Below are 12743 nucleotides of genomic sequence, written 5' to 3'. Positions count from 1 at the left end.
ACCTAGTTAACTTTTTTTGTGTATTAAAGTTTGCTCCCATTAGCATGTTGCATTGTAGTATATTCAACTATTGATGTTTTCCAAAAACTATGTGTATGTGTGTAGTCTAGGGTTTTATATTTAAAATATACATTCCTTTGCATCTCAATTATGCAAACTCCTGTTTATTCTTCAAGACTCAAATATCGTTCCCTCCACAAAATTCTTCCCTTTCTCAGGCAAATAGAAAATTACTCATTATATTCTTCTGTTACATCAGTTACCACATTATATTGTAATTATTTTGATTTCTGTATCCTTCCTAAACTGTGAGCTACTTGAAACTGTGCCTTCTCCAATGTCTAGCACAATGTCTGGCATAGGGTTGGTACTCTGTAAATTTTAGTTGAGTGAAAAAATATATAGGAAGGAAAAGATTAAAAACTGTCTAAGAGAAAGTCATAAGTGTGACAATTTAAGAAAAATATTAATGGTTCTATGGAAGGGGCAAAATAGGAAGAATATTTTATAAAAAGATAAATAATTATCAGCTACATATGTTAATGTTACAGAAACTTAAAAAAAAAAGGATAAATACAAGTACAAATGCCATAGTATAGAAATGTGCATTTTGATGCAGTATTATTTACTATAACAGAGAAATGCAGTAGAGACCAAATGAGGATCCACATGGCATAAGGCCATGAAAACATGATGAAAGTCAGAGAGAAAAAACAGTATTCATTTCAGGTACAAACCCTACAAATGGCATGATTTTGAGAAGTAAATACCATTAGGAACCATACTATATCTACTTCTATATAAGCAATATATATTCTTGGTTTATAGGTTACTGTAGATAGAAAACAAGAATTGGTATTAATAGTTTTCCAATAATATCTATGTAAAGCATACCTGGATTAGCTGGCCAGCCTTGTAGCAAATAAACATGATTTCTTTAATCTTTGACCCTCTGTTTTTATTATAACTTTTTAATATATATTTTTAAATTACTAGATTTTAAGATTTTAGGGGAGCACAGTTTTTTCAGGCATAGTTTAGATGCTTAATAATTGCTGAATTTAATTGAAAATATCAGTTTTTATTATACATATTAATTGGACTTGATGGATTATACTTTTCCTACTGTTACATAGTCTTTAGTATATTAAGAGAGGAGTTGGATAACTAATTTATTCTTTTTCCAAATAAAACAAATATTTCAGTAGAAATAAGGACTATCAAGTTTCTTAAGGCTATATCTGAATGATTTAGGTAAGATATAAAAAGCTGTCGATATCCTATTTGTTCTATAGCTCTTGAGTAATATTTTGATAGTCATCTCATAGTCATTTCATTTTCAATGAAAATTTAATTTAAATCTATATGCAAATAAAATGAGGGGTGACAGCTGAGAACACTTTAACGTAACCTAGGTTCAGTGATTTTATGATTGAAATATCATTATAGTATTAATACACTACAACCTCAGGGCTAGTATTGGTCAAACCATACAAACCTCCATACCATAGGTTCAGTGTTGGTGTTTGCTTAGGCAGCTTCAAGATGTTTTACAAGGAAACAGCAGAGCATTACAGCTAATATGATATATTCTGATTCTATAAAGGGTGATGAATATTGCTATTCAAATAATGTATTCTGTGGCTACTGTTGTTGTCTCTTAAATTATTAAATGTGGTAGTATCACTCATACATTTTTTAAATTGATAAGTTATTTTTATACTGATTGATTTTTCACTCTCTTAACATGTCAATTGATTTTGAATATAAAATACTTGTTTGCAAGAAATTCATCACATAAATGTTTCAATTTACATAGCTTTGGATACCTAGCAGATTTTCTTTTTAATTAAGAAAGAGTCTTTTCTGCATTATCACCTTGTTATTGGTCTCTTACTCCAGGTTTTCAAAACATACTCCAATGAAGAGTATGACAGGAGAAATGATGAAATTGACCCTGTGGCTGCTTCAGCTGAGTTTGAACTTGAGAAACGTATTGAAAAACTGGACCTGTTCCCCGTGGAACTAGAGAAAGGTTCGTGAGTTTATAATATTAAATATTTGTTTTTATAATATGTGTTTATAAACAATTATTTGGCTATATTAATAATACAGAGTTATTTTTCCAAAGTGTAGCCTTTTTTCTAAGAATTGGATAAAATGTTACTTCTCACAGAAGGTCTTATTTATTAAGTTTCAAAAATAGTTTATATAGATTCTGGATAGGTGGTGGGATTGAAAGACTTCCTTATCCCTCCCACTCCCAACAGAAACCCATCTACTTGGCAAGCTGGGATGGTGGTTAGGATCAGGAAGGTATGAGTGAGGCCTAACGCTTTGTTGGTATTCCTGGAAAAGGGCTGATGCAGCTGAGAGCCCAGAGAGAGCTGGTATAAGTGAGAACTTGGGGACAGATGATTGTTTTTGTTTTTGTGTTTGTTTTCCTGGAGAGAGAGTAGCCTTGGAATATGGAAGGTAGGGGGCATGTCTGCATTAGCCTTTGGAAAATTACGGACATTTGGAATGAAGGCAGTGAAATCCAGGACTTAAATAGTAGGGCTACATCCTCTCTATCTCTGAGGGGAGAAGCTCAAAGAGAGGAAGAAAAAGAGGGAGCAGAGGGGCTTCCTCCTGATTTTCTTCTCTGGAATGACAGCCTGCCTGCTGCAGTAACTGCTGAAGTGGGGGGGGGGGAAGAGCAGAGCTACTGTGTTTATCATCATCATGTAAGATGGGCACCCACAAACTAGACTGTGACCCATGACCAGAAAAAATAACACATCTGAGAGAGCTTTAGAAAAAGTAGAACAGACAATTTGATAACTTGAATAACAATAAAGAAAGAAACAAAAACCCACTCAAGGATATTCAATATGGCTTTAAAAAGGCATTCTTAAGCAAATTAGTAACAACAAATTCCTTGATTTTCAATTGAAAAATTTCACTAGAGGAATTGAAGAGAAAAGGATTGGTTATTGTCGAGATTCAAATTGGTGACCTGTAAGGTTAAGTATAAGAGATGTCCCAAACTGATTCTGAAATGACAAAGCAAAAATCCAGGAAAAATAATGCAGGAGCCCCAATATTAAAGTTGTAGGCAACAGAAGGGGAGAAGACAAAGGAAGAGAAGGGATATATTAAGTAATATGAAGAAACAGAAGAAAATTTTCTTGAGCTGGAAAAAAGACTGAAGTCTCATATTGAAAAGAGCTTATCATCCCATTGTGAGCGAGAGAGCTAAAAACCCCCAAACTGATTCCACGATTAGGCATAACTAGGGGAAAAGTCCAAATGTTCAAAGATAAAGAGAAAATCTTACAAAATACTAGGCCAAAAAACCAAACCAGACAAACAACTAAAATACTTGGAAAGGCAAAATAATTAGACTAATGTCATCAGACTTTTTATTTGCAACACAGAAGCAGGGAGATGTAGATATAATTTCACATGCCATTGAGGATAAAAAGGATGATGGTCCAACAATCCTAGAGCCATCCCAGAGAGCATTTACCTCTCCTGGTAAAAGAAAGAAACTTGCTGATATGTAAGGATTTAAAGCACCACATCACCTACCTACTTTATCTGAGTGATTTACTTCCCAATTATCAGGTAGGAAATAAAACAAAGAGCAGGTTTTGAGAACAGCAAAGGTGAGGAAAAAAAGAGCAGAAAACTATGTAAGTATTTAACATAAAATTGCTTAGATGAAGAAGATATGGAGAATACCAATCATATTCCACTAAACATGACTAACGGATGACTTGTGTTAAAAGACACTTTCATTGTGGTTAAAGTGAAGTAAACAGTGATGCTTACGTTTTTTGTAGATTTAAAAATGTGAAAACCACTCTTAGCTGATGGGCCATACAAAACCAGCAGACCCATTGCATTGCTTATAATAACAAAAAGTGAGAGCAATGCAAATGTTTGTCAGTGGTAGTAGAGAGAGTCTATACATCATTGTAGCATATCTAGTTAATAAAATATTGCTCAACAGTAAAAGTGAATGAGCCACAGTTTATGCCGCAGTGCGTATGATTGTTACAAACATGAAGTAAAGGGAAAACAGAAATACCAAATCACAGAAGTAGCCATTCAGCATAATTCCATTCATTTAAATTTTGAAACAAAAAAATAATTAAACATCATATTATTTAGAGATATAGAAATAAGTAGTTTTTCAAAAAACAGTAGTAAAAAAAAAGGAGGAAATGATTAACACAGTATTTAGGATAATGATCACGGAGGAAAGAGTTATGAAGATCAGGCAGGGGTACATAGTGGGCTTTTGGTAATATGCTATGTTTTTGTTGATACATGGATGTTTATTTTATTTATTTATTATTTATTTTATTTTTATTTTTATTCTTTAAACATAATGCTTTGTAGATAAATGTTATCTACTGGCATACATACTCTTTTGTATATATGCTGTATTTCATACAGAAAATTAAACTAGAGGAATTAAACTAAAAGATAACCAAATGAAATATCATTTTTAGAGATTTCAATACATATTTTTCAGAACTAGACAGATCTATAGACAAAACAAGTAAGGACATAGATGATTAATATCATCATCTCAATTTAAAGCTGTATTTAAAATGAAAAAATCTTATCCTGTGGAAAAGTTTTAAATCTTCTTTAATATCAAGAGAATTTGGAAATTATATATTTCCAGGTAGATGTTTGAGCAAAGAGAAATGAAAACTAGTATTCTAAACCATCTTATAAGGATTGCACTTAAAAAATCTTTAATATACATCAAAAGCCTTACTGAGGAGGAAAGTTATGTCCTTAACTTCTTTCTTTAAAAGAAAAAAAAGGGAAAAGGAAAAAGCTCATGTCTTGAGAGTCAGAAAAAGTAAACAGAATAAATCAAACGAACTGGGAAGGCAGAATAGTATAAATAAAAACAATATTAATGACAGAAAAATAGTCAAATAAGTTAATGAGAAGCTTTTTCATTGAATAAGTAGATCCATAAAATATATCAATTTCTCACAATACTGAAGAAAATTGAAAGCAAATATATGCAAATTAGGAATGGAAAGCAAATATATACAAATATACAATATAAGAGAGTCAGCTACTCTTTGGCAAAGTGCATACCTAGAAATAATTTATTATTTCCTAACAAAATATGAATTATCAAAATCAACTCAAGTAAAATAGACTAATTGCCATAGAAGGAACTACAATGATGACTAAAGATAAAATATTAAAATGTTATCAGAACCAGATGGTTCTATTGTACTTTTGAAGAACACATAAAACCAGTGTTATTTAGACTATTTTATATCATAGATAATGAAGGAAAGCTCTTTAATGCATTCCATCAAAATAACATATGGCCATTTACACCAAAAACTACAAAAAGATTGCTGTTGTACAACTCCAATTATGAATATGTTTTAAAATTCTAAATGAAATAAAATATCAAATATAGAAATATTTAAAGAGAAAAATACATTAAGACAAATAACATTTTAGATATATGGATACAAGGTGGTTCACTATTAGGAAATTTATCCCCATAACATTTAAAAGAAAAAGCCTGTAATCATGAAAACATATCAATTTGATAACATTTAGCCACTTGAAATAAAAACTCTGTAAATGAGTGCATGATGGAAACTGCCTAAATATTATACTATAGATCATAATACCAACAGAGAATTCTATTTTTAAATTTAGTAAACACTGAATATATTTCAATTAAAACTAATAGATCAATACTTATATATACATATATAAATAACATTCATCAGAAATCAAGCAGGTGGGAGGGGGAAGAAGGTAATGGGTAAATTCACACCTAAAGGGTAAGTCGCACACTATCTGGGGAATGAGCACGCTTTTAACTTTGACTCAATGGTACAAAAGTAATTTATGTAACCAAAATGTTTGTATCCCTGTAATATTTAGAATTAAAAAAAATAAAAATTTGAAATATGTAAAGAAAAGAATTCTGAAAAACAACAACAAACTAGGCGTCAAATTTGGAATGCCCTTTAAATGAAATAATCAGTATAAATAACAAAAAGTAAAATATGAAAGCATTGCTGTTTGCTGATATATCTATGTCTATATCTATAACTAAATTGATCCTAATTTTAAAATATTAGAATTTGCAAGATAATTTGTGAAGGAGGACATCACATCCATATAAGAAAACTAATGGCCTTTTCTCTATATTCACATTAAGAACCTAGAAATGAAAATGGGAAAACTGTTTCATTTACAGTAGCATCAAAACAACAAAAATACTTATTTTTATTACTGAGAAAAACATAGAATTTATCTATATAAAATAATAAAATCTTTTTGAAAGACATCTAAGCAAATCAAAAGATATACCATATTCTTGGAAAGGAAAACTTAATATTAAAAAGTCTCTTTGTAAATTAATATATAAGTTTAGTGCAGTTCAAATAGAACTGCCAACAAAGTTGGGTTGGGAGAGGGGACTGCAGAAAGTATTTATATTATATTTGATATGGAAAAATATAGACCTAAGGGAAAAAGAATGAAAAAGAATTTGAACAAGGACTTAATTTGCCAAATATCTGAATATAAAATAAAGCTTCTATAATCAGAACAAATTGTATTCACATAGAAATCTGTCAGTGGAACAAAATAGAAAACCCAGAGAAAGATGTTAGTATGCATGAAAATTTAATGTATGACATGCATTATATTTCAACCTAGAAGTAACAGCATGCTTTATAAATTGTTCTGGTGTAACTGAGCATCTATCTGGAGGAATATAAAGTTGGACGTCTTTGTTGCATCATATATAAAAACTAACTCCACATGACTTCAATATTAAAAATAAAATAAAGATCTATAAAGAAAATTTATATAAGTACATATATGGTCTAGGCTTGTGGGAGGAAGGGCTTAACCAAAATGGGGAAACCAGAAGTTAGAAAAGATGAACCAATTCAATCACCTATAATTTTAAAGAGAAAGCTAATAGATAAGTGATAAACTTGGCTTGGGGGTTAGGGGGAAGTTGCATTGTAGATTACAAAGAGTTAATATCTATAATATGCTAAGAATCCTAGAAAATTATCAGTAAAGAAGATACAGGTAAAACTTAGTATTAATAGAAAAATGAGCAATTTCCTGAAGAGGAAACCTAATGACCCATGCTGCTGCTAATACAGCCTCAAATCTTGCTAGCAGTGAGGGGATGATGAACCAACGTGGGCGCCTTTCCTGGGAGAAAGTAAGCTTTGAGCTCCTGAGTAAGGTGATGGCATCTTCCGTAATACCATGGTCTCATGGTCTTTCTCATCTTCTCATGGCTGCTTTGTCTACTTAGAGCTTTGCCTGTGCCTAGGAGCCTGTTAGGTTCTTGACAGTGCAGCCACAGGACTTGGTGGCCTTCTTTCAAGTCTGCAGCCTAGGCCTTCCCCCATCTATGACATCTCAGAGAAAACTGGAAAAACGAAATGTTCCAGAACATCAGCCACCTGGTCTCTCTGGGATGATCCCACTCCTTGTATTGCTTGCCCTTCAGTCATCTTTTGTCCTCATAGGTATTAACTAGTTTTCATTACCATTGAGGGTAGCTCTAGGTAATACTGCTTTTTCCACATACAAATCTGAGTAATTTTCCAGTTAAAGCAGTGAGAGGAGCAATGGAAGGAAGAGAATTTTATTGAGATCTGAGTCCAGGCAGAGAAAATAGATTTAGAAAAGCAAGAAGTAATTGTCACTCAGAATAGTTGCAGGAAGAAACTATGTAATGGCATTGACAGTACAGAGATTTCACATTTGAGAAGGAACTCTTTGAATATAATAAGTATGGGAAGGTTGCACTCATAGCTCCACATTGGCTTGACGTGTGATAATTCACAATGAAGAGAAACCCTGGAAATATAATGAATGTGAGCAAGAATTCAGCCAGGACACTGATACATACATACCCCAGAGATTTCATACGTGACAGAAACCTTACGGCATTATTCAGTGTGGAAGAGGCTATAGTGTTAACACAACACAAGGGCAACACACTAGGGAGAAAATTTATCCGAATGTAAGCACTGTGGGAAGGATTTTCAGTAATCATTCATCCCTTACCAGTGTGAACAGATTCACACTCTAGAGAAACCCTATCAATATGTTGAAGGTGAACAAGAATCCAGCCATCAGCTAACCTTTATACACACACTGTAGTTGATGCGGAAAAGAAGAAACCCTATACACCTAACCCACGTGGAAGAGCCTTCAGCATGTGTCTAACCTTCATGCACACAAGAAAACTCATTCTGGGGAGAAACTCTAACACTGTAATGAATGTAGACAAATTTTTAGCATGATAAATTTTCTTGATGAACATCAGAGTATTTATACCAGAGAAACAATTTGAATAAGATACATATGAGACATCACATGTATGCAAACATTCTAAATGTAGCGAATGAGAAAGGTATTCAGTGATTACTTATCCGTTAGTCAACATTAAAGTTCTCACACTGGAAAGATACCAATGCTTGAGTCAATGTGGTAATGCCTTCAGCTGGGGTTCACATCAGAAAACGAATCCAAGTGATATACTATAAGAATTCCTTTAGCATACAACTGAAAAAACAAGTCACATTTTTGCCAAATGACAACTTTTTAAACATATGTAGAATTAAGATGTAGGATTGTGAATCATGCTTAGGAAGGGGAAGTTGATCACAAGTGGTAATCAATGAGATGAACCCTCTTTGAAAGAATACTAATTAAGAATACTTAATAAAGGTTATTGCTGACACATCTTTTGAAAACATAAAGCATTCTGTTTAGTATGTGGGCTAGTTTTTCCTTAATAGTCCATCACTGTTGATTAGCTATTATTTATTTTTTATGCTGCTAATAAACCATGATTGCAAAGACTTTGAGGGCATCAGAAAATAACTTTGAATGTTAACCAAAAAATGTGGTACACAAAGTAGTGTATCGTTTCTTTGATTATTAAACTTTATACATTCACAGAAAGGCAAAATGGAAATATGAATAAACACATGATTTATAAGTGAATTTTAAAAAGCTGCTGTTTATCAGTATTGTTTACAAGGCCAATGAAATGGAAACAAAAGCGAAGTACTTCTGAATAAAGAAATGGTTGAATACAGTATGATAACATTTCACCATGAAATATTATGCAGCCATTAGAAATGATGTAGACCTATACAAACTAATATCCATGATAATTTATTGGATTTTTAAAAGTAAGGTACAGAGAGATATAGATATAATCTTATTTGTGTAAAGCAAATAGGAAGGAGAAACAAGCCAAATATGTGTGTGTATGTATGTATATATTGTAGCTGTTGATAAGTGTATTGGCTTATGTAATAGCACAGAAGAAAGTACTCAAAGACACATACTATCTTATTAAATGAATGGGCAAGTATAAAAGAAAAGAAAACAGACTACATAAATAAAGGAGAAATTCCAGATATGTTGTGATCACATTTCTTTAAAATTCTATATGTATTTTTTTGTGAGCTTTTATGTCTAAAACAATTCATAGGATTACTTTGGGAATCTGTTTGTTAAGGCAGATTGATTATACATAACCAAATTATTTCCTTTTCTTGGGACCACAGTGAATTACCAACTGCAATAGTAAAATGAGAATAAATTCATGAGCCTTTTGGAGGATCTTATGAGATACCCTTACTCCCTAGCTTATTAAAAAAAATTCTATAGCAAGCATATCATATGTCCTATCCATAGAGAAGCACAAAATTAGAAGTAGCAAATAGGCCTTCCCAGCTAATTGTGGGCTAGTGTAAAACAGGATGTTATGTTTTTGTTTTGTTTTGTTTTTCTTTTTCATAGATGAGGATGGTCTTGGCATAAGCATTATCGGCATGGGTGTTGGAGCAGATGCTGGACTTGAAAAGCTGGGGATATTTGTCAAGACAGTAACAGAAGGCGGTGCTGCTTACCAGGATGGCAGGTAAGCGAACTACTGTTGTTAACTTAAAATCTTAGCGAACTTGGAATTCTTTCAGAGGTGGCTTTCTTCCTTTGATTTTTTTTTTTCGGGGGGACAGAATTTCAGAGTGTTTCTCAAATGTGGCAGTTGTTAAAACACATGAATTACTTTGTGATTTGTAGGCAGGATATCTGTTTTCTGTGATATATATTAGATAAATTAAATCTATCTATCTATACTTGTCTTCATCTCTCTATCTGGTGGGAAGTGGGCAGAAACGTGGGTGTATATAGTTAAAAACCATGTACTGTGGAGGTCAGCATATAATTTTAACTTCAGAAATGTTGAAAAAAATGATAATAGTTTTTGGCATTTTTGAAAATGAAACAGATAGAAGATAAATTAGAAGCTCTAATTCTACATTGATGGTAATTCTGGAGATTTGTTTCCCCAAATGTGTTTTATCTAAAAACACCGGTTTTTGAGTGCCACCTAAACTTGTAGAATTAAAATCTCTAGGAGAATCGGCGGAGCCTTCTTGTGTAATGTAAACTGTGCCATGTTATTAAAAAATGTGAACTAAAAAAAAAAAAAAAAAAAAAAAAAAAAAAAATCTCTAGGAGAGCGGTCTTTGTTTAAACATCCACCTTGGATAATTCTGATGCACAGCAGAGCACATCATTATTTTATGTCTTAGCTTTCATCATCTCAAGCTACATACATCTTTAACCCTTTGCACTCACTTGCTTTTTTTCTCGATTCCTTTATTCTACTTGGGATTTAATTTTTTAAATACCCCAGATTTTACAAAGCCCAGCAGTAGAATAAAAAACTGGAGTTTCTTTTCATACAAACTTATTTATTTGGATTTTTTTATATTTCAAATTATTGATACATTCAAAGAGTAATTTTAATCTCTATAACTTTTGCTAACTGTGTCGAGTCACACTTGACATCCGAGTGCAAAGGGTTAAAGATTTTGATTAATTGTTATACTAGGCTCCTGATGTATCAGGTTGAAGCTAGAAGCAAAAGGTTGGTGTGTCTTAGTTTGTTTTGTGCTCCTATAACAGAATACCTAAGACTGGATAATTTATAATGAACAGAAATTTATTTGGCTCATGGTTCTGAAGGCTGGGAAATCCAAGATCAGGTGCCATATCTGGTGATGGCCTTCTTGCTATGTCATCCCATGGTAGAAAGCAGAAGGGCAAGACAGTGCATGTAAGAGAGAACAAGACAGTGCCAAACTCATTTTTATAGCAACGCACTCTGGAGATAGTGAATCCACTCCCATGATAGCAACATTAATCCATTCATGACCCTCATGACCTAATCACCTTTTTAAAGTCCACTTCTCAACACTGTTGCATTCAGGATTAAGTTTTCAACACATGAATTTAGGAGGCACATTCAAACTATAGCAGTTGGCAATAGAAATAAAAGTAGACCCAAAAATACAATTGCCAAATTCAAAGAAATATCATCTTTTTTTTAATGGAACATTGAATGAGTAGCTTGGATTTTTTTTCAATGGTTAAGTATATATAAATTTTGAAGCATTTTTGGGTGATAGGAAATAATGTTTATAGATGGTATTTAAACATTATTAATTATCATAAACCATCTCTCTTAAGTGAATTGGCCACAAAGCCAAACCAAAATACAACTTGATTAAAAAACAAAAAGATGGAAAATTTTGCATTGAACACTTAACCAGTTCTCATTCTAAACACAGACCTATTTATTTTTCCCTCATTCATTTTTAAATTAGGTTTATTTTCTATTAACCTATTTACTGACTTTTTTCCTCCTGCATAGTTTTCATTATTTATACCAATCTTAGAACTTTGCTGTATCAGTCCCAGTGCATTTCCTCCCTCCTTTTAAATGAATGTTTACCTAGTATACTAATCTTGCTGCTGTTGTAATAGGTGCTTAGAAAATGCCTCAGCAAATACAGTAAGAGAGGCAACTTAATGTGATGAAATGAGCAGAATCTTTAAGGTCATGTAACCAGGAGTTTTAATTCCATTCACTCTACTTATCAGCTATGGGATATTGAACAAATTACTTAATTTTCATGTTATCTACATTACAGGATTGTTGTAAGCACCAGGTAAGCTTACGTAAGTTAAGAAACCTTCCACAGTTCTGTTTGCATATGGAACCGTTCTTGAACCAAGTAAAAACTGAAAATGTAATAAAAAATAGTGATTATGGGAAGAATCATGTGGAAAACTATTGAAAGGTATATAACCTACATACGGAATCATAAATCTTGGTAGTCAGAGGGACTTCAGAGATCTTCCAACCCATGTATTTTATTTTATATGTTTAAGAAAATTGAGAGTGTATGTATAGATGAGAAAATGAGAAAATAAGTGGTTTCTTAATTAGACCTATGACAGTTTTAGTATCTTTTAAATTATTATATTATTATCATCCCCATTACTGGTGTGCTAATTTGCATAGTGTTTGCCTGTTTACTAGTTGAAAGGTAGCCACATATGAAAGTTATGCAAAGACAGTCGGTTGCTGCCTCTAGTCAATAATGATTTTTAAGGTAATGATATGTATACTTATATAGAAAAGTCTTGTATTAAGCATTTACAAAACAGTATGATTAATATGACGCCATTCTTTTGTGAATATGTGTTCTATTTATTCATTTTTCTCTTTTTTTTTCTTTGTCTCTCTTTGTCTCTGTCTCTCTTAGTCTCTTTTTCTCAAAAAGCCTAAAATTAATACATGCCCAAGTGTTGAATGGCTCTAGTTTGTGGCGTTATTTAAATTTCAG

General features: G+C 32.4%; 1 protein-coding gene across 12 annotated transcripts in view; it reads left to right on the top strand.

Moving 5' to 3' along the window:
• Positions 1–12743, top strand: part of PPP1R9A (protein phosphatase 1 regulatory subunit 9A) — a 260419-nt gene that overhangs the window by 137949 nt on the left and 109727 nt on the right. For all 12 annotated transcript variants that reach the window (XM_012757084.3, XM_076006431.1, XM_012757081.2 and 9 more), the window contains 2 exons: positions 1903–2035; positions 9844–9964. In XM_012757084.3, the coding sequence (XP_012612538.2) occupies positions 1903–2035; positions 9844–9964 (254 nt within the window). The remainder of the gene's footprint in view (positions 1–1902; positions 2036–9843; positions 9965–12743) is intronic.

The sequence above is a fragment of the Microcebus murinus genome, chromosome 9 (assembly GCF_040939455.1).
Source record: "Microcebus murinus isolate Inina chromosome 9, M.murinus_Inina_mat1.0, whole genome shotgun sequence".
NCBI lineage: Eukaryota > Metazoa > Chordata > Mammalia > Primates > Cheirogaleidae > Microcebus > Microcebus murinus.
The sequence above is the reverse complement of the archived record's forward strand: the minus strand, read 5'-3'. Positions and strand labels throughout refer to the sequence as shown.